Source organism: Tachypleus tridentatus, chromosome 6, assembly GCF_004210375.1.
Source record: "Tachypleus tridentatus isolate NWPU-2018 chromosome 6, ASM421037v1, whole genome shotgun sequence".
Classification (NCBI taxonomy): domain Eukaryota; kingdom Metazoa; phylum Arthropoda; class Merostomata; order Xiphosura; family Limulidae; genus Tachypleus; species Tachypleus tridentatus.
This window is the reverse complement of record NC_134830.1, coordinates 103,471,146-103,494,821: the sequence shown is the minus strand read 5'-3', so window position 1 is coordinate 103,494,821 and position 23,676 is coordinate 103,471,146. Positions and strand designations below refer to the sequence as shown.

The 23,676-nt window shown below is 32.2% G+C and overlaps 2 protein-coding genes and 1 long non-coding RNA gene across 12 annotated transcripts in view; 2 read left to right on the top strand and 1 right to left on the bottom strand.

The window, feature by feature from the left end:
- Ids (iduronate 2-sulfatase) overlaps positions 1–23,362 on the bottom strand; it is a 34,728-nt gene extending 11,366 nt beyond the window's left edge. For 3 of the 10 annotated variants that reach the window (XM_076506696.1, XM_076506699.1, XM_076506702.1), the window contains exons 1-6: positions 22,882–23,082; positions 20,640–20,838; positions 16,650–16,801; positions 6,714–6,891; positions 6,404–6,492; positions 4,995–5,223 (exon numbers count right to left, since the gene is read on the bottom strand). In XM_076506696.1, coding sequence (XP_076362811.1) covers positions 4,995–5,223; positions 6,404–6,492; positions 6,714–6,891; positions 16,650–16,801; positions 20,640–20,820 — 829 coding nt within the window. In that variant the 5' untranslated portion in view covers positions 20,821–20,838; positions 22,882–23,082. Of the gene's footprint in view, positions 1–4,994; positions 5,224–6,403; positions 6,493–6,713; positions 6,892–16,649; positions 16,802–20,639; positions 20,839–21,216; positions 21,624–22,881; positions 23,088–23,210 lie in introns of those variants that run through there. The other 7 variants (XM_076506697.1, XM_076506700.1, XM_076506705.1 and 4 more) reach the window with 6 other exon arrangements.
- Positions 8,128–11,212, top strand: LOC143254448 (uncharacterized). The gene is made up of 3 exons (XM_076509635.1): positions 8,128–8,176; positions 10,536–10,664; positions 10,827–11,212. The coding sequence occupies exons 1-3, from the start codon at positions 8,128–8,130 to the stop codon at positions 10,952–10,954; spliced, it is 306 nt and encodes a 101-aa protein (XP_076365750.1). The 3' UTR covers positions 10,955–11,212.
- Positions 23,363–23,499: 137 nt separating the features above from the next.
- The window catches only part of LOC143253220 (uncharacterized), a 32,339-nt gene continuing 32,162 nt past the window's right edge, over positions 23,500–23,676 (top strand). Inside the window, exon 1 of the long non-coding RNA XR_013029451.1 lies at positions 23,500–23,617. This is a non-coding gene — a long non-coding RNA (uncharacterized LOC143253220). The remainder of the gene's footprint in view (positions 23,618–23,676) is intronic.

Below are 23,676 nucleotides of genomic sequence, written 5' to 3'. Positions count from 1 at the left end.
AAACACTTAGCTTCTAGCAAAGCACCAAAGTGGTCCAATAGTGTCTGGAGTTCATTATGGCCATAAGATGACAATGCTACTTTGCTTTTAGGCCAGTTGCTTGGTTCAAAAATTTGAAAGGCACCAATAAAATCCTTATCAAATTCTTCAAATCTCTCATTCAGATATGTGACAATTTTACATATGAATATGGCAGTTTCTTTAGCCACAGATTGAGCAACTGTCTCTTTTGTGACATGTTTTGAGCCTGTGGCCCTTGTCTGACCACTATTAGCAATCACCTTTCCTCTAAGTAACCACTTGCCAGTTTGTTCACATGTTGTGAGCTCTTTAACAATTTTCTGGGATCTCTCAACAAGACTCAGATTGCCCAACTTCTCTTTGCAAACAGCGAGTTTATCAGAAACAATGTTCACAGTAGCAGAATTGTCTTGCATTTTGAGACTAAGAGATGTCAAAACAGGCAGAACTGTACATATATGTCAATGTACAGTATGAATTTAAGGTTTATCAAAGTACTGTATAATCCTGCAGCTTTCTGTCCACATTCCCCTTTGTCATGCAGCTTTACTTGATACAAATGCTCTGCTAAAGCTGGCCAGTTATGAGAAACTGACTCCAGAGCATGCTCTTTGTAGGCCACCCACCTGGTTCCTGTCCCTTTTCTTGGCTTTACTAGCTTCTTTGAAGCCAGCCCAGTTCTGTGGTGAATTGTCATAAAACTTCCACAAGTTTTCTGAACAGGTTTAGATACTATCAAGATAAAGGATGTCCTTGATGGTCTTCTTAATTGCAAGTTCCAATCTGTGACTAACACAGTGGATCCCTATTAAATAAGGTTTTTGCACCTTTAATCTGTTGACAAGTCCTTTATTTGTGCCAAACTTGACAGCTGCCTCCATCAGCTGTCAGGCATATAATTAATTTAAGACAGTCTTGAAACTTGCCATATATGGACAATGATGCAAGTACAAAAAATTAATACCCAATATTAATTACTTTCTGAGAAAAAAAAAAAAAAAGGAATTTGTACTTTGAAAAATTCAATTGCTCTGTTATCTATTATCAACCTAGTTGTGCTTGGTTAAGCTCCAATTCTGTATGGTTCTTCTTGGTTTAAATCAATTGAAAAATGCTTGAGATTTCACTGATGTATATTAATAATGGAATGACTATGTAAACCTGAATTAAAACACAAATGTACATAAAATATTGTCCATTTAAATTTTCTTAATTAGGGATTCAGGATAAATCCAGAAAATTCTCATCCCAGGTAATTAAGAAACCTTTACCTGAACTAAGTGCCTCTAGCAAGTGTTCAGAATCAACCTTCTCAACTGACTGCAGTAACCCCCTGGGTAACAGTCACTGTCCATCTTACATAGACTATCTCCTGCTCAATGTTGGTAGTGTCTGTTGAGCCGTCAGTCATAATGCCAAAGAATAATTAGGTATGCAGACGAGATCTGACATTAATTCTAATTGTTTCTGCAATATACTTCGTAACAATAACTGCTTGTTTGTCATTTGCATAATGTTCTGTTAAGTTCATACCAAAGTTGTGCTCCTGCAGCAACAAAAGCTCTTGAAAATTGCTGAATGGTTTGGCATTGAAAGCCATATAAAGGGCAGTCCTGAACAGCACAAGCAAATGATCTTTCTCAGTCTGGTTAAGTTTGCTCAATTCTTTCATCATGGGAGTTAAATCAGGCATTTCTTTTGCTGTCTTAGCTTGACAACTTAAACTGTGGGCAGAACTATTTTCATGCTCCTTAACAGCACTTGCTCTCAGGTTGGAAGATCCTGTTATGAAGGTGTTCTTCTGCCTTCCACTACTTTGGTCATATTCCTGACAAATTGAGCAAAACATCAGTCTGGTAGCATTATTACACTCCAGACATAGTTTGCCTCTATCCAATTCATCCTGGAAATGACGAGTAGGCTTAGCGCCAGTACTAGCGGCAACAGTTTTTGCTTTAACACTTGGGCTTGGGTCAACAAGCTTGGGGTTTTTTCACTCGGGGTTCCATAATATTGTATTCTGATTCATTAGTCTTGCTCGTGAAACCAAACTGAAATAGATCGTGAGACTTTCCCATTTTTGTACTATCAGATGCAATGGTCAGATCATTGTGAATGTTTGGCAGTCACGTGACTATCCGGGAAGGCACGGATAAGGTGACTTAAAGAGCATATTTTGTGAGCGTTCACAACCCTTTTTCAAAATTTGCTTTTTTTTTTTTTTGTCTTAAATTAAATCTTAAATTTTGCAAGTTATTTTCCACTGATTATAGAATATACTTTTAAGCAAAATCTTTGGGCTGTGCATACACAGCATTTGCCTCACTTATTTTTGAGGGGACGATGTATTTGTGTCCAAATATGTTAGGAATATGACCACCGGTCACGATGTCCGGTGATAGATGGGAAAGTGCCAGTCAAACTTGATTTTTTAACGGACATGTCCAGTTTAAATAGAAACTTTCGATCCCTGGAGGACCATTGCAATTGATGCAAATGAGGGACTGTTTCACACTCGTAGGTATTGTGGTCCTTTCCACCGCAACAAGCACACATCAAGAAACAATGACATGAAGTCTTTGGGTGACCAAACTGTGAGGAATTCAAAGTAGCGTGAAGTGTAACCTCAATAGGCATATCCCCAATCACCTTTGAATGCAAGAGGAGTTCACTGTGTTCAGATGTGGATGTTTCCACCAATATATCACCAGATCGAAACTTCTTTACTGACTTTGGAGAGCCAGAAAATCCCTCTAGTCCCTTCTGAATGAAAAAGGGAGACATATGCCCTAAAGGTTTGTGTGAAAGAGAATGTAGGATAAGAAAACGAGATACAACAGGTGTTACAGATGTTGAAGATTGCTGCTCAGACTTTAAGATGTTTTTCTACAAACTGTTTTTTGCTATTTAAGTTTTTATTTGGAGTCTCCATAATAAAAAAAAGGAATATTTCGGTGCCCACTGACCCCACCCACCATGGAGCCCTACGAAGTGACACACTACAATATTAAACAATGACACTTCAGCAGCACCAGGGTTTCATGAGCACTATACCCAAATGCCAGCATCAGATAAAATGTCCACAACACCTGCTAAGAATATTCAACATTAGTATTTGGTTGACCCTAGCCAAAGTGGACCAACCAAATGACTCAAGGGGACCCACCAAAAGCCCACCTGTCTACAGGAATTCAAGGCCAAAGTGGTGCATTAGGGTTGGACCCCTCAACCACCAGGATCCTCTTCTCCTCTTCATGGGTTGCCATGCATGGCAAACACGTGGGTGGATGTTTAGATCCCAGAGGAGGTAAACTGAAAGAACACAACCTTTCCTGGGAGGTCCCCTCACCATGTACAGGAATCTACACTGAAAGGGTCTAAATAGGATTGCAGATAAAAAATATACAACTTCTAACTACCAATTCTGAGAAATAAAGCTATTTTAATACAATGATTATCTCTAGCATTAACAGAAGTTTTCCATATGCAAATTTAGTGGCAAAAAATGATTAAAGTAACAGATATTTCCTAATTCATATGCAATTCATTAAGTGAATGGAAATATTTTAAAATACATTGCAATATTGGCAAAAAGATTCAAATATCCAACTTATCAAACTGGAAAGCACATACATGTGTTCATAGAACTGTCAATATTTGATCCTTTTTCACTAGCCTTAATATTGGATTACATTACTAAACAAGATAATTACTAAAATAATCTGCAATGTATAATATATACATTTATAACAGAAAACAAGCTAAAAAAACTTTCTTGTATGAATAATAAGTTATACTATTCAAGAATTTATTTGTCCATTTCTTTCCATTTTGTTTGTTTTTGTAATAACTCTGAATGCTTGCAAAATCTTTTGACAATTTAAGAACCCATTTATTCTTTTGTCTCCAGAAGATTAAAACAGGTCTCACGAGACTTTATTGCCAGCCCACAAAAAGATTAGCACTGTGTACATGTAGTTTAATTTCTAAAGCTCAACTGGCATTTTAGATGTTTATAAGCTATGCATATTTAAAGGAAACATAACAAATACAATGAATATTAATGCATGTTACTAGGTGGCACTACAAACAAGATATAAATGTGCAAACAAACCAGTTTCTTTATATTTATTCAATAAATATTTGTTATGCATATATGGAAAAGAAATTGTAGCCTCGTCATGCTAGAAAAGACAAAATACTTTTCATTATAACATACGAGTGTATGTGTGCACACGCATACACATGCACGCTTGTACTTGAAAGCAAAAAAACCTTGTTTAAGACTGCATAATTTTGCAGCTAGATTCAAGGTTTTGTTTTTCATATTGTGGAGGCATCATTTAAAATACATTTGCTCATATTAGATGACAAATCCCATAACATACTACTAAAGCTTTTAAATTTAGCCAGTCTCATTTTTGAAACCTGCAAAAAATTAAGACCAAGGCCAACATCACTGATAAGGAATATGTAGATAAATTGAATTTTTCATAAAATTACAAACATTTTAACTCTAACAAAGAAATCTTTTCTCCATGCATTTGTAGTAACAATAACAACATAAATCTGAATGAATCCTCAGGAAGACAGACTATATACTCCAAATATTTTATAGTGAATATCAACTGAAAAAGCAAAATTCACATTGTTGTGTCTAAATTCATAATGTTCATTTCTTCAATACTTAAAAGAAAATTATGATTCCATATTCCTCTTTCAATATCACATTTTATGCCATTATAGGCATGTGCATTGGTAATTAAGGACTTAATAACTAACAACAATTTTTACCTTTTCAATACAAACTTAAACTTCAAACAAACATTAGCTCAATTGTGTCATCTGTCACACCCTAATTACATTTATGAATTTAATAAACTTGATTGTCAATATAATTATATAAATATGAAGTTAAGACTGATTACTTATTATTACGTACACAAGCGAGATGGCAAAGACAGTGAACTTACTTATGTATTCCTGAGGAAATTTTAAAGGAATGTGAGGCTTATGGAAGCCAACAGCAAGAAAAAATGGTTTTGCACATTTCTCCAACTCTGATATAGTTGCAAAATGCTTTAAAAAATCTCTAGCATATTGTGAGCTCTGAATATCAGGTAAAGTACCTTCAGGCTGGCTGTCAACTTTTACAGGGCAAATGAGGTTCATGTGTAGCTTGCCATCAGGACCGGGACACACCTGAAGACAAGATAGCATTGTTTAAGTTACTTCTACCTATACATCTATTATGTGTGTATGTAAAAAACTTTAAAAAGTAGCTGCATTGTTCAAATTACTATGATTACACATAAAACATATTACAAGATACAATTAATGGTAGCTGAAAATTAAATATCAACAATACCACAACTTATATTATGGGGTGATGAAATATTTAGATATCCCAGGAATGTGGACCTCCACTACAACAAAATACTTGACAACTCCAAGAAGGCAGAAAATGTTTGGACAAAATATAATGAAACCAGCATGTCCAGCTTGTAGCCAATTTGAAGATTTAGCAAAACAAAAATTAACTAAGTAATTTTTACCTATCACTATCTCTATTCATTGACTTGATTATTGTATATACCATACTTTAATGAGCAGCTAAAACCCGAGGTCTACAATTTCAATACTGCTGCAGAAGTTGCATTCTCAGGAAAAATTAAAAATAAATGTGTACGCATTGTTTATTGCAATAAAACTTAATAAAATAATAAACAAACATATCTCAAAAACTAGTTGCAGGGAAGTGTATAAATATAGTCATATCACACTACAGTGCAAACCACAATGTACTGCTAAAATTGCAGAAATGACAGTTTGATAATATGCTGAAAGATAAAGAATATCTAGGACAAAAAACTATATGCCCACACTATATACATTTTTCCATAAGTTGGAATATTAAAAATGTTACTGGATGACATGAAAAAATTATCTTTAATATCAAACTGAATTTTCAAAATTTCACTTCCGTGACCCATAAAAGAAAGTGTTGTAGAAAATCACAGATACGTTTAGATCTGGAAATCTCAAACAAATTCACAAAATATAAAAAAAAGTAAATGCATATGAACTGAAAAAGAAAGATACTTCATCAATAAAAGACAAAGAAACAAAGGTGAGGTACTTTTACTTCATCAAAAATCAAGCTTCTTCATTCAATTCTCTCTTCATCTTTATTACAAAGTTATATGGTAGTTTTAGTTGTTAAAAACTATCATCTTATTAAGCAACAACATTTGGTTAACCCTTTCAATCAACTTACACATCACTCACCTGACGTGCGAGAATTCTAAGATTCAAATCCAGTTGAGAAAATAACAAAACTGTAATCACTACACTTATACAATGTTTTCAATAATATATTCACCTTGGCCATTTTGTATTGCTGGGTCGAAGGATGGTAAGGCTCTTGGGACCAACTATACGGATAGTCATCCGTCATATTTGAGGCTTTCCCTGAAAATGTTTAAAAAAATCTTAAAATAATTACCTCCATAACAAAGAACCATTATTATACTTTTTTTTACTAATTTTTTATAGAAATAACTGAAAATTACTTTCTAGCAAATATTAATCTCAGTGTACAAATTAATCAAAAATAATTCTATGTAAAGTACACTGTTAAAAACATATTATGTAGTATTAAAATAATTTCTTAAAAGAGGAGTGCTTCATACCTGGATGAAAAACTTTTCCAACACTGACAGTGTAATATCCAGACTTTTTAAAATGTTGTGGTAAAGTTCTGAAGTTCCCAGCAGAAGTTCTCCAGCAAGTATGTTGATCATAGGTAAACGTAGTGTCAGGTCGACGAGAAGTAAGCAAGGATGTCCTACTTGGGCCACATTCAGCTTGCTGTTAGACATTAAGAATAAATGTACAATTTAAATATACATACATTTTCATAGTTAAATTTAATAAAATATAATGGTTATTATACAGAAAATAGCAGATCCAATCCAGCAAAATGTTTACTATATTTTGTAAAAATTATAAAAAGTTCAGTTTCATGAAGAAATTAGAGTTCAACTAACAAATTCTTACAAAATATTGTGGATGTAGAAAGAACTGAGGACAGTATTATACAATATCACACTTTCATTCTTATTGAAAAATTTACTAAAACAAAACCAAAGTTGCTTTGAATTCCTTAACTGCGTGAATTGTCATATACTGTTATACAAGATTATTGTCAGTGAAAAATAAAGCCACTGTTACAAAAATATAAAATCTTTTGATGAATAAATATCTTAAACACACTCTAGAAGTTAGCTTTTTTTAATTTACTTTAGAACATTTATTCATGTCTGCTCCACTTTTTTCGGCAGATTAAAAAACAGTTGAAGAAAATGTTGACTTGTATGTTTCTCAGTTGCTCCAAATTCAATCTGTCAATAAAACAGAACAAACTTAATAAAAACTGGCTATAGCAGTCGAGCTTTTCCATTAGATGAGCCCTTAATTTTTTTTCACCCATAAAAACCTATTTTTGAAAATAAACGAAACTATAAACATTGTACATTGACCAAATATAGAAACCTCTTTAATTAATCCTTCAAATTATAAATTCCAACAAAATAATGTTTTTATTTCAGGTGCAAATTGTTTACTGCTTAAGAGAGATTTCTTTAAAAATATAGTCCATGTTGCAACGTCTACTTTTTACAACTAAAGACACCAAAGTTATTCAAAACTACAAAACCAGCAGCAACATTGTCATCAGTAGAGTACAGGAAAAGGGAATCATTCCACAAAATATGTCGACCTTTTATTCTAGACAAAGAACTTAACTGATTTACAATTAAGTTTGTTTTAATTCAAAAGAGAGTAGACCATTTAGACTTTTAAGACTACTGGCATTGTTATGCAATCCACCTTACCCCTCAGCTGTGCTTCTGTAAACTCCATAATAACAAAAAATTTGATTTGCTTGAGAATTTTAAAAACAGTTTCATTCTGTGATAAATTTAACACTATTTTGATGTCATTTATAGAATAAGGGTCAATTTTTTTTTTAAAGTAAAGTATTCAGCTGAGTAAAGTGGACCTATTTTCAAGAAAAAAAAATAACTTTTTATGGAAACAGAAAAGATGGTTCTAAGACTGGCTAAAGAAATGTTCTGGTACTCAGCACCAGCAAGTACTAGCAAAATTTTAGTTTCATCCTCATTTCTTTACAAACCTATTTTGGATTTTTAAAATGAACAATCTCTTCAGAAAAAACACTGAATATATATTAAAAATTACAAATTTAAACATCTGTAGTTAGGTTTTGCAATTTCTACTACATAGCATTTTGAGTCACAAAACAATAAGAATTTACAAGGTTTGTTCTGCTTACTATGTGCTTGGACTTAATTTATGTAACTAGGTACCACGGTAAAAAGTTAGTCAATTTACATACAATTACATATTATAAATAAAAATAAATATTATGATTATAATTCTTTTATGCTTCCATTAAATACACTCAATAACACTGAGTTTTGTTGGTTTTGTATACATTTGTAGGAAAGAAATAATACCATTAATCATCTACTTATGACTTTTATAATTTGTTTCAAAACTATCAAAGGATCACTTTTATCAATTGGTAAACTTTGGAGCAGCCATTAAGCAAAGTGAGCACGTGGATAGGTCACCACAGACCTTTTCCCCTAGCTATCATTTCCTTAACTCTTTCACTGCCATACTCAACATTAGTCAATTGTTTTTGTAATTGTCCTAACCTGCTGTCTTCAACTTAACTCTGCATTGATAAAAAAAAAAAAAACTTTTCTTGACTTGTTGAGAGACTAAAGTTTCAAGATACTACTAAACTATGTATTTTAAGTAAAAAGTCATTGATTTGTGAATGATGACAGTAAAGAGCAGTACAAAATGTAGATAAAACTTCAGATAAAAGATGATTGTGTGTTATGATGTCTGATCTTGAAGATGAAATATTTTTCTCAATCATAAATTCTGTTGTGGCTATTTATATGACATTATAGGCAGTAGAACTGTTTTGTTTTATCTTTTACTGCTTTATTCAGGTCACATCTACAGAAACATAAGAGTATAATAGCACAGAAACATAAGTCAAGCAAATTGGTGACAAATGTGTACAAGATATCTTTACAAGATACTGTAAAGAACCAACAAATCAACAAAATCAATTTAGGATTGTTTGAAAAAGTGCAGAAATTGAACAAGTTCATGTGAGCAAGGTCAGTACGGAGTACTAGGCTTAACGTTAGTTGTCTCAGTTGCAATGCATTAGCATTCAGCCTAACTTTAGTGCTGTTACCTGAGAACTGAGTGACAATAATGTTAGGCATGCAGATAAAGTTTCAGACATATGCCTATTTTGTTGATGTATGGTTTCTTGGCTCATCTAAAGTCCACAGATGAAAACTGAGCTCAAAGTTAAGGTTACAACTCATTTTTTAGATATTTGATTAGGATTAAGGTACTTTAGCCTAGGCCTAAACCAGTATTTAGTAGTTCAATAAGCAGTACATTTTACAATTGATTATATGTTATGTATGTGTACCAGTACAGAATGATCACTGTGTATGTAGGCTACTACAGTATGTGCTGTTGATCACAAATTGTTTTGGAATACTTTATGGCTTACAATGGATTTGCATATTACCATTGACATTGCTTCTTGCATACAGCTACCATAGCAACAACTTTAATGAAACTTTTGCAATGTCTGAAAACCAATTCTCCTAAGGTGGATTGAAGCCAGTCTTGAATGGTTTTCAACCAATCAGAATGCATCAAATTAATAACGGCATTTATGAACTCATGTTTATGTGCTGATGGACCCAGGTCCTAACATAATTCTCTGAAAATATTTGTCTAAATGTAGACCTAGAGTTTAGTATGTTTGATGGTCTTACCAATGTTTTTCTTTATGAATTTTAGTATTTTTCTAATCACTATAACTATATATGATCTATATTCTTTTTTCTTTTTTTTTTTATGTTGCTGTATTTTTCAGACTTCAAGATGAAATATGTTCAATTAAGTGGTGCACAAAAGAGAAAACTGGCAAAAAAAGAACTAACAAAAGGCTTTGGATTTAGTGGCCAAGATTGGAAAGCTGTCTAATTTTTTTCACTCAACTTACACAGCATGATCTTTCAAATCAAAACCCATCTCTACCATCAGAAGTCACTTATACTGCATCTGACTCTGATAAGATTGAAATTGAACCAAGCTCCACACCTACAAGTACCACTTTGTCCATTTCAAGGTCAGAATATCATGATAAAATTGAGATGCTACAGGTTGGCTCAACTGGCCCAAGTCTCACAACTGACCTCACTTTGCCTGTAAATTTTCCTGATATCTAATGTTAATGTTGATGAAAGTTGCTCTGCAAGACAGGTATTGTAGAGGCACAGACTGTCAACACCATAACAAGCCATTTGGCAAATCATGCTGGACTTTCAATTGTGGCAAACCAATGAGATACTGTTTGTAAAAACTTTTCTTTGGGGTAAAAGCCAATGGTAAGCAATACAAGAGAGAGTGGTTATTGCATTCATCATCAAGAGGGTCAGTTTATTGCTTTTTGTGTAAACTTTATGCACCTAAATTTTCCTTGCGTTTTGTTGAAAGACAAGGGTTCAGAGGCTGGTGAAATACTATTGTAATTGATCATCATGAAAGAAGCACCACTCACAGAGATTCTATACTAAAATACTTAACTAGCAGACAAAGTTTAGGCTTCTGACAAGAGTTAGAAAAACAAATGAGAGTGCAATTACTGGGAATATGTATTGAGCATGTAACAGCCATTATTCGTATGTTAGCTGAATGCAGCCTGGCTTTTCGAGGAACAAATGAAAAATTTGGTTCACTGAAGAATGAGAATATTTTAGGGCTTTCTGAGCACATAAGTCAGTTTGATTCATTTTTGTAAGGCACATTTTGAAATATGGAAATCCTAGAAAAGGAAACTAACTTGTTTGAAACCACCTGTGAAGAACTCATTGAACCACTGGCTCAGAAGATCCATGCGTGCACTGTTGATGAAGTAAATTCTTCTGGTTCTTTTAGCTTGTCAGTTGACTCGATGCCAAATATATCACATACAGATAGTTAAGTGTTGTAATCAATACTTAAAAGATGGGCAGCCTACTGAATGCTTTATAACCTTTCTGGAACTGAAAAGCCACACCAATGAGGAAATGGCAAACCAGGTATTGCAGTACTTACAATGAAGTTTGCAAACTTAATTTTTCAAAAAATGTAAGGGTCAGTCTTATGACAATGCTGCTAACGTGTCTGGGCATTATAAATGGATGCAGCAAAACATTTAAAAGAAAATAAGTTTGACATATACACCCTTGTGCAAATTAATTGAAACAAATGGTCATTTTACAATATTTTTAGCATGGCGGCCGGTGTACGCTCGCTGGACATCTGATTTCCTTTAATAGTCATTTTTTCACACAGACGGCATCAGTAGCTGTGTTTTGCAGTATGGTTGATCTATTTTTGGGATATATGACGAAATTTTGAGAAATATTACATTATTCGAAATTGTGTTAGAAGGGCAAGGAGACCAGTCAAAAAACAACTTCTTACCAACTCAATGAAGAAAAAAATGGTATCAATAGGGTCTGAAATACAAGAACTGGACGCAAGAACAATGGAGGAAGGCATTATTCAGTGACGAGACTCATTTCTTTGTACAGGGTCAAAGAAATCTGGATGTTTGCAGATCTCCAGGTGAGAAACTTCGAGAATCTCACATCAATCAGTTCGTAATACATTTCTTGAAGAAGATGTTTTGGGGCTTTTTCAGCTACTATGGCATCGGAGGTTTACATATCGTTGTAGGTATGATGCAAGGACCACAGTACATCGAAGTTTTGCAGAAAAAGAGTTGTTCCAGAATTGAAAAAAAGAGATTTCCAGATGGATCTGGCATTTTTCAGCAAGATCTGGCTCCATGTCACACATCGAAACTTGTAAAGAATTTTATGACTACAACGTGAATAAAAGGTGCTTGACTGGCATGGAAACTCTCTGGACTTAAATCCTATTGAAAAGCTTTGGGCAATTTGTAAAGAAAGACTTCAGGGAAAAGACTGTACTACGAAAGATAAGCTAATTGAGGCCATAATTGAGGTGTAATACCATGATCCAAAAATTAGTAAAGATTGCAGTCAACTCATGGACTCGATGCCAACGCGGATTAATGATCTTCTGTAAAATAAAGGCAGTCATATCATGTATTAATTTGCAATAATTTTTGGATTCTCAGAAATAATATGCAAAAAATTGAAAAAAAAAAAGCATAATTTTCCATCTTGTTTCAATTAATTTGCAAAAGGGTTATGTGCCCTGTGCAGCCCATCCACTAAATCTGGTAGGATAAACTGCTTTTGACTACTGTCAAGTAGCAGTTAATTTTTTTTCTACAACTCATCTGTTCTATGCATTTTTTCAGCCTCTACCAGCAGGTGGAAAATTCTTAAAGCTTGTCTTGGAAATGAAAGTATATTAAAGTCACTCTCTGATACAAGATGGTAGGCACATGTTATGTGCAATTTTAAAGTCTTTCTTTAAGATTCTGGAAGCTTTAGAATGTCAAGTTGAAGACCAGTCACAAAAAGGAGACACTAGAAGAGAAGCAGACAATATTGCAAATAAAATGCAAGAGCAAGAATTTGTTTTGATGTTGGCCATGTGGGATAAGATTTTGCAAATGTTTCATAAAGGAAGTCAAGTTTTGCAAAATGAGAATGTGAACTTAAAAACATGGACAGATCTGTAAGGGTCATTAGCTGACCCACAATGCACTTTAAGGGATGGCTTTCAATGATTTGAAGCAGTTGCAAAGGAAATACTACCAAATGTTGATTACAGTGGAGCTCAAACTCACAAACGTATCAGAAAGAAGGTACTCAATGACAGAGATGCACAAGAAGTAGATCTCAATGCCAGAGATACATTTTGTATGAGCACCTTCTGCACAATTGTTGACAAACTAAACACCCAGATGAGAAGAAGAGGAGAGGTGTACAAAGATATAGTAAACAGATTTTCTTTCCTAAGTGATGTGCCAAATGATGACACTTCATCTGCTGAAACTGAAAGGTACTCTCATTGTTTCCAAAAGCTTTCCCAGAGGACTTAGACATTAGTCTCTCTCCCGAGCTTCAGTAGTTCCCATTTGTGCACCACAAGTTTGGTGCAACAAAAACTGTAAAAACCAGACTCAGTCATATTGAACTTTATAAAATAATTTCAAAAGACAAAACTGAATGTGTGTTTTCAAACGTAGACATTACATTGCATATATTTTTAACATTAATGGTCACAAATTGCACAAGTGAGCATTCATTTTCTCAACTCAAGCATATTAAAAAACTCAACATAACAATTATGCGACAAAACAGGCTAAAAGTCTTGTCTCTGCTAAGTATAGAAGCAGACTTGTTACGTCAAATTAATTTTGAGGACTTGATCAAAGTCTTTGCAATTAAAAAATCTAGAAGAAAACTTTTTTAAAATTTAAATAAATATTAAGGTAAAGTAAATAATTTGCTTACAGGGTTTAAAGTCCAAAGTGAGAAATTGTTAACATCAAAGTGAGAATTGTTTTTAAGTAAAAGGGTTTTGAGTAAATATTTCATTTAAATGTCTTTTCAGTTGCCCTTAATCTGTTCTTGCTTTGGAGGGAAGCTAAAAACATTAAATGTACGATTCATTAAAATTTATAATTATTCCGTACTTTTATTATTATTATTTTTTATTAATCACCATTAAATAAAAAAAAGCAGTAGTAATTATAAAATGATCACAGTGAAGATATATAAAAAGTTTGTTCCAAATATCTATGCAATACTAAATAAGGACAATCTGTGCTATGTAAAAATGCAATATTCTCAAATTCAGTAAGTAGGTGCAAAGCACCCACTTAATGTTGCATTCACAGAAAAGTTCTATCTTTCCTATACCAAAAATCTATTTCCAATACGTACTTCCCTTCCTCACAAGATTAGGTATTTCCATTCAGTACTACCTTCTTTACATATGCCAGAAGCCTTCTGCTTCCCCATATTGAAATCAAGTAATTCTAATGTGTCTTGTGTAAATCATCATGCATCTCATCTCCACCAAAAGGAGGATAGTAAATGCATGTGACTCCCTCTATTCACCTCTAGCAAACTACCATTTCAAAGTATGGGAAATGGGAGTAGAGGAAAGTATCTGTCAGAAATACTTTTTCATTACAGGATAATTATAACTTATGTTGTGGTATTCACCTCTACACCAAAGATTAGCTTGAATCTCTCAGTGATTAGGAGAAAGTACTGGCAAAAGGGAAAGAACAGCTGTACATCTCCAAAAGAGTCCAAAGGATATCTCCATAGATGAGAGATCAGATCTGAAGAGGGGAAACTGCAACACTTCAGCGAGGTATACTTTTCACCCACGTGTAGAACGTGCAAGATACTAGAGCAAAAAAGGAGAGAAACACATCTGAGTTGGAAAGAATGTGGTAAGAAAGAGATCTTAACCAGAAAAAAAGAGTTTGTAACTCAATCCCAAAGTGAGTAAAATGGGTAACAAAGATGCACCTTTGGATGTAGAGAGGCTAGAACAGGATGGATTGTACTGAGCAAGTTAACTACAACCAAAACCTCCTCGTGGGATACTTACATCCATGTGAGGATAATACAGTCTTTACTTCAAACTCAAGCCCAAAGAATTGAAACATTCCAATTCCTGGGTACCAAGAGAATTAGCTTTGAGCTATTGATCCAAAAACTTGACATCTGATATCAAAAGGAATTCTAATCATATACAGTCAACTTCTGCAACTGTGAAACAGGCCAGAACATTCAAAATGCAATAACATCTCAATAAGAGAAAATGAGAGATAGCCAAGGATATAACCACAACAATCCCATATACCACCACTGTAACTCAAAACACTTATGGAGGAAATCGAAAAAGAAAGGAAGACAAACTTTACACCCGTGTAAGGTACCACCATACATGCAGTGATAGGACGAGAGCTCCAAATTAAAGACCCAAAAAGCAAAGAAGCCACATGTTGAGGGAAAGAACTGAAGAAGACTGATGCCCCAACATGTAAAAAAGGAGGAGGAGGTATCCCATAAAAATACCTGCATATAAGTCGAACACCTAAGAAAGGATGTGTAACCTAAATATTATCTTCAGAAGAGTTGATAAGGTATACACAGCTGAAAAACTAGGTAGAGAATAAAATGGACAGGATTCACAGAGACTCTAAGAACATATAATAAAGAAAAAAAAATCTGTCTGATGGCAAGCTAATGCAAAAATAATCAAGGCCTTTCTAGGGCAAGACTTGCAAGTACCCATTTCCAAGAGACAGACAGAAATGTTCATCATGAAATAATGTCAGAAGAAGGAAAATGTTACATTGTGAAATATGTCTGAAAAAAAAAAAAAAAAAAACTGAGAGAGGCCTAGTAGGTTTTACAGTAAAGACCACGAGTACTGACTAATCTAATTAAACTTACGTTATGGAACACAAATACAACTATAACTACAAGTTATAATATATTTACAATAAATATATTAATAAACTCAACAGTAAACATCTTATCTTTCCCAAGTTGGCAGACAAAACTCAAGTCAAGGCCTGATGAAATTCAGTTCATTGAATTAGCAATGTCCCAACAAAGTAAAACTGGAAACTCCCCAGTGGAGTACAACCACCTTAAGTCTGTGTAAATGTGCTGACAAGAACATACAACTTCAAAAGTGATAATTCAGAATTAGGAATTCAAAACACAAAATGAATAAACAAACAACTGTGTTGGCAGAAATAAATAAAATGTTTTTTTTTAAAAAGTAACAAATCCCTAACTAGGTAGAAATATAAAATAATTCCACTTCAAAGTAACTCACAAGGTATAAATATCACTATTGCATAATAAATAGTAAACTTGCTGAGAGAAATCAATACAAAGTTACAGAAAAAGAAAACCAAAAACTTGGAAAGCAAAAACTTAAAATGTTACAATAATAGTATTGCAAAACAAGAAATGATAATTCTGTAGAATTGAATAGGAGTACATGCATCAGGAGGATGTCTCGTGTTTCTATCAGTGGAGGGTTATCGTGTGATAATTTACATACAAGACAGTTGAAACATTGAACTCTAGTATGTGGGAGCTCAAGACTTGTGGCATGAGAAAATATATATTTTGCATATAGAAGGCAGCACTAAACAAAAATAGCTATTTGTGTAAAAAAGGCTGGTTTGGGTTGAGAAAATTTGTTCATGTAGAGGAGCAAACAATGTTTTGACCTTCTTAGTTTTAGCTCCTCTACATAAAAATTTTCTCAACCCAAACCAGCCATTTTTACATATTTTTCTCTACAGATGGGTTTTCTCATCATCACCGAAAAATAGCTATTTATGCAAAAAGATTTAACATACCATATCAGAAATTTACCTTTGTGCATGTGGAAATGGATGGCTGTTCTGAAGTTTTTGTATACTAATATAATTAGAAGACAAAATGAAAACCTTTAAAACACAGCTCACATAAGCCTTGATATATACAAGTAGCCTAAATACAAAGTTCTAATATTCAACAAACCTGAGCAAATACCCAATTAAATTTTATTCCTCTTCTAGCCAGCTGGTCAATATTAGGTGTAATCATACTTCTATCTCCATAACATCCTAGTGTAGGTCTTAAGTCATCAACAATAATGAACAATATATTTTTTAATCCACTGTTACACATTCCTGTCAACAGAATTAAATAATGGTTAGTGTGTATTTCTTAAAAATATTTCACTTAAAATTTACATTACCTAAATAAAAGAAATGTTCAAAATCAACAAAAAACATAAAATTATGAAGGTTCTTTGATGCAGGTGATATATACTATGTTTATGAAAAAGTTTAAATAAATTGAAATTATCAATAATTCCTTTAAATCCTGAAGAATATCAGATAATAGTAAAATTAAAATTCTGCAACAAGTCAAGTAACTTGATGAAATCTGTACATATGGTATTACTTCACTCAGTTTATGTTGTAATTCCTAAAAATATTAGACATTCTTGTAACATTTTAGAAAATCAGGTTCAAAAAACTATTTTAAGACATTAGTACAAAAAAGCTATCATCTAAGCACCTTCAAAGGGTAAACCCTTCTTTATCAGGGGTAAACTATATTAATGCGAAAGAACTATACATTATGTAGCATTTAGAAACAAAATCAATTCTATTTACGGTGAGAAAGAGTAAAATAGATTAAGGTAGATGAGTATTTCCTATCCTGAAGGAAGAAAACCCAAGTAATAAAATACATTAACATGAAAAAGTATTGATGCTACACAACAATTTTACTTTTAAAGTTCAATTGTATTTAAATAAAATAGTATTTGGAAGCCAAATTGATATTACTGTAATCTTCAAAATGTCTGTACATGTATAGTAGATGGAATGATATAAAAATGCATAAAAATAAATTTTACACAGATATTAATTTCAATTTAATTCAGCATAATATACACACACACACACAAATTTTGAGGTTGAAGTTTAACCATTTCAATGAGTGAAACAGTCAAATGGTTTACCAAAAAAATACTTTGTAAAGTAAGCTTTGTCAAGAATTAGCCTGATATTCTCAGTTGCAAAAACAAACAAAACATACTTTTCGTTTTATATGTGTTTACTACAAATTGGTTTTCTTGAAATAGATATGTTAAGTGCTATGGAATAATTGTTTAACATATGACATGACATAAATATACATTTGTAAAGAAACAAAATTATTAAAATGATAAAATTACACTATTCTTGATTATATATACAGTTAACATAAACCACAGAGTATTATGTGTGATATAAACTTGCATAACATCTATTCTACTTATAAGACTGAAAAACTGAAATTAATACATAAAGATAATTTGCAATCCCTAACTTAAGTATGTTTTTTTCATTTGAACTTCATTCTGGAAGAGTAGGAAATAGTAACTTAAGTGCATTTTACTTAGAACTATCTCTGTTTGAACTTCATTCTGGAAGAGTAGGAAATAGTAACTTAAGTGCATTTTACTTAGAACTATCTCTGTTTCTGAACACTATAATCATGTCTATGTCCTATAATGAGTCTTAAATAGGCATTTACATTTTACACAGCTTGTGCATCCTAGATTAATTTTACACAGCTTTAATCAAGTTTTAAACAATCTTGCATCACTCATGTATCCAAAGAACAACAAAAATGGTTTTGGTACCATACACAATTACTTTGAATGGAAATTATGTCATTTAAATATATGCTACATCCTCCAAAAGAGAGATGTGGTGAATCATCTTTGTTCATAGAAGTTGTATACATAGAACAGAAGCTAATAGTAATAACATCTTAACGGTTAAAAGATTAAAATGGACAGAAACTCTTTGTACACACCATTTGCTTAACCAGTTCAAACCTTTCACAGACAAGAATTTTGTATTTCAAGAAACTAAGGAAAACTGGGAACTTTTATATATCAACAATGTTTATTTGAGTGACTGATTGTACGATTTACTGAAGAAAGGCTCTATACAAACAATGTATCAATGGCTTCAGTGTGAAAAAAACTTTATGAAAAGTATGCTCACATGGTTCCCGAGAATAGACATAAAGCAGTCTACAGAAAATCCACAATGTTCACATAATTCATTCCAAATCTTGTACTATGAGTAACTTTTATATCAGATGTATCACAACACTTTGTACTAGAGAAAGTGGAAAGGAGAAGAAATATGGTACACTCAGGGACACTGTAGACTATCATAATAAGGTGGTAGTAGTAGACCAACAACAGGAGAGGAAGAAGCAGAGACTAAAAATAACACCAACAGCACACACTGTAGTTGACTGATTCTTAAACCTGTGGTTCACTAGCAGTAATAATGAATTAATTTTACCCCTCCATCTTGTGCACCAAGGCAATTCATATTAAATCACATGAAATTTGCCTTTAGAATAGAGAAATGCAAGCATCAAAAGTTCACATACAAGGAAAATAGCTAAACTGTCAGGTGCATTATCATTTAGGAACCTAAAAATCCTGATAATGGTTTAGAAATTGTAGAGCAAAAGGTAATAACACACTACTCGGGAATAAATGCCTTTTTCGCTGCTTGTGTATACACATAAGACTATGAGAAAATTGTTGCAATGATGCACAAAAGACCCCTAGACTGTAATATTAAAACAAAAAAATTATAGAAGACTTAAATCTACAATTTCAAGAAAAAGACTGTTTCATGACTAATAAAAAGATACAATTGCATAAAAACACGTGAAATAGCTCATTTAACAACTATGCAACACTCTGGAATGTGCAAGTGCAACTGAAGATGATGCAGAACACTTTAAATGCCAGCTTTCCATCTTACCAAAAAAGTTATTACGTTTTAAGTTATAATTTCAAGATTTTGTTCCAATCCAACAAGTTATGCTGGAGGTTAATTTTTACAAAATAAGATCCATGTATAAACTTGTATGTTATATAAGCAAGTTTTGGAAAGAAACAATACCACATTGTGAAACTCAAAATCTATGAACTGAGAATATGATGTTGTAAAAAAATATTTAAACCTTATTTTATTTTTGCAATTCTTCACTTGTAATGCTATCATAATAATTCAAATTGTGGGGTTAATGTAATACTTTATGAATCCCCCCTCCCCCATGGGGGATATTCAAATATACATGAAATGCACATATATTCAAATTCATTGATAGCTTACAACAGGTAGTCGGAAATTTATTTTTAATATTAGTAAGCACATGATAGTGCAGTCATTTACAAGTAAAAACAACTTTTAAAAAATTTCACCAACCTACGATAAGTTGTCAAGAAATTTGATCATTACTATTTGATGATAACATTCATCCTTGTATTACATAAATACATGTCTGTTGTATTGAAACAGGAAATCAATGAGTATAATTTATTACACATATCTCAAACTCAAGAAGATGTACCAAAACTACAGTATGTATGTGTGGGAAAGTACATCTACACAGAAAAATAAATATTTCAGCTGTTCTGAAATGTTAACTGTTATACTTCAACATAATTCCATAATAATAAATACTTCTACCAAGATTTGACAGCTAAATTTGTGGTACTTAGTTTGCTTTCTGATTTTTAAATATTACATGTAGGTATAATCTGCAATAACAATTTATTTAAGTTAGGAATGTTTAAATGCTGTAAAGATATACAATTATTTATTTCACTTTATATATCCTTTCCTTCTGTTTAGAGATGAATACATGTACCATACAAAAGAAAAGCATAAAAACTATTTATTCGAGTTTATAACATTATTAAAGTATAGCAAGTAAAATCAACAAAATGTATATAGAAAGACTTCAAACAAGATAAATTACACTTAATATTTAATGTAACATTATTTAAGAAATGGTTGATTTACATACATTTGACTACAGAAAAAGCAGTATTTAGATATAAAGAAATATGCAGAATGTATTTATGTATCTTTATTTTTAAGTGTCAAATTACTGTAAAAAATTAATCAAACTTAATACAAAAGTAACACTCACTTGACGAATAGAATGGCCTTGTTGTAAACACACTAATAACAACACATACTGTAGCCAAAACAACTGCCCATACAAGAATACAAATTAAAGTATTCCGTTGTTTGAGAGTTCTGTGGTATTTGCTAGATGAAAGTAAGGGTTGATGTATGTTCTCAGATGTAGAAGGTTTCTCACTAGCCATTATTCAGGAAGACAGAGCCTAAAAGTTAAAAATGATCTAATGTTTCATGCATATGAACATAGTGCACATATACATTAAATAACAGCAACTGTCAACACTAGTTTGATAGAAAAATAAGGGCCATCATTACAATCATATACTAAATTACATCTCTTTTATAAGTACCACAATATATACATACATATACATTACCCCTTTATACTAAAACTAATGAATTAGGTTCTAAACACTGAAAATATCAGACTAAAAACAAAATATAAAAAGAAAGTGAAATCCAGTATATATTAACACAGCTTAAATATTGTATTATTTTCCCAGTGTTGTATTAAGAACACTTTTAAAACATGTTCGGTCAGAAATCATGCCATTAAGTAACACAGAACTAAACAAACAAACCTCCACATTCTTCCAAGTGTGGACGTAGACCTAAATTTGCACTACATGTACTTCTAAGTCAACAGAGGCTGTACACATACTTCTCTGAGCCTACAAGCATCTCATATACATTACTTATTTTAACCTAATTGCAAGCCTAACATAAGATACATTACAAGTATTCCTCCACTCCTGTCAATGGAAAATGATTCTACCTGCTAAACTGCTTGTTAGAAACAAACAAAAAAACATGTCTTATCTGAAAAACAGCTTGTCTTTATGTTAAGCTTGTATCATATACTATCTTCAGAATACAGCACAAGGAAATATGAGCCCTTTATCCTATCTACATGATGTGTTATACAGTGTGAAACTCCTTAAGAAGCAGTTTTTGAAAGTATAGTTTTATGGTATAACCCATTTCCTCACATGCTGTTTTATTTATGTGGGGCAGTGTCAGGAAGTCTTTTAATGCAGGTTATTAGTATGACAATGGAATGGTGTTAATGATATTTTGAGGTTTCTTGTAAATTAGCACACACAAATTATATTTTGTCACAATCTAACTTTAGATTTCCTTAATATTTTGAAAACATAACTATTCATTACAATATCTCATATATACATATATTACAATAAATTAAAAAGTACTTAAGATTTACTTAACAATATAAAATGACAAAAAAAAATCATTTTTCCATGGCATTCCAGAAAAATCATAATTCCCTTTTTTTTTTTTGTTGGAGCTGTTCCCATAGTAATTAATCATTTGTAGCTAAAAGTTATCAGTATTTTTCAATTACTGTTAAATATGCACATACTGACATATTACAGTAAAACCAATACAAGCAAACCTATCTATTTATTGTAGTTATAACACTAGAAACAAACGACGTATTAAAAAGTTATAACCCCAAATTATTAAACATTCAATGTTTCATTTCACAGCTTCTTCAACTCAGGAGCATTGCACTAAATGTTCAAAATATCAACTGCCGAGTGAAAAAAAAAAAAATAGAATTTGGTGTTATGTACGAGGTTATTTGCTTTTAACAGTGATATTAAAATATCTTTTAATTCTATACACCAAAATACACTAATGAACTTAAATGATATATTTATAGTAATCAGAAAAAAGAAAAATACATAGATGTAATCTTGAGTTATATCTACGGATTCATAGGTAAACGTTGTTCAATAGTTTCTATTTGTAAATTGTAATATATTTAAGTACAAAGACTAATGGTTTGTTTTATTTAAAAAAAAAAGTTCCTTGTATATGTAAATAAGCACTTATTTACGTTACAATTTTAAAAAGTATAAATACCATTACTGAAACAAGAATTGTTTTGTTTATTACTTCAACATTACTACTGTTCGTAAGATTGTAAAATTTTATACTGTTATTAATTGTATAGCGCTACGTATAAGTAAACTGAAAAGTATAAACTAAAGTAAAATTCCAATTGAAGAGTCCGGTGTTGTACGAGAAATGCAAACCAAAAACCTTGCAAATCTAAGTTGTAATTTTACTAAAAATTAGTGAAAATAATTTTAGGGGGGAATGGCTAAAGTGAACATGATCAATTTGCATTCCTGAAAATTGCAATGTTAATATTACGACTTGTATGTATTTAAATAAAATTTCTAAATTATTATAACATTACGTATAAACTTTCAACTTACATCAGTAACAACTGAACATATCTTCCAAAACACAATACGTAACCTACACTCAAGTACAAATTGTTGTCTTTTCATCCATTATAAACATCATTCTTATCCCTCACGTGACAACACGACTTTCACAATAATAAAACATAGGGTACGAACGAAAGCTTAAATGCTTTACTACTACATTTTTTTTCCCTTGGTGGACTCAGCAGATAACCCGATAAGGCTTTGCTATAAGAAAACATACAGACACACAAACGCACCACATTTTTTTTCCTTTATTCCCCCCCCCCCCATACGAGAAAACGATTAAACTTATTTTAATTAATTAACGTACAAACCTATGAGTTCGGATTTTGTTTATATTTCAATTATCTCTCTCTCTCTTTCTCTGGTGTTTGGGTATATGTTTATACGCAGGAGAGTCAGGTACACCAGGCTTCTTCCTCCTTCCATACATTGTTGGAACTGACTGATTAATATGTAATAATATCAACTTTAGAATGGTCTTTTTCAGGGCAATGTCCATTTATATTTTTCTTTCATATTTTTAAGTCTAGTACCTAGGTGGCTGTTTTTTAGCACTATTTTATTATTTTTTATTATTTAAATTTGATTTTATCTAAAGATCAGATGTACAAATTTAACGGGGAGAGGTGCTGGAAGCAATAGCACCCTGGATATTGATGTGTAATAGTGTGAATTTATCCATGTTTAACAGAGTTAATGATGTATGTTAACATTTATGGTAGGTATTTTTCGATGTTTTTCATAACTATTTTAATGATTATTAGACTGTTTTCATTA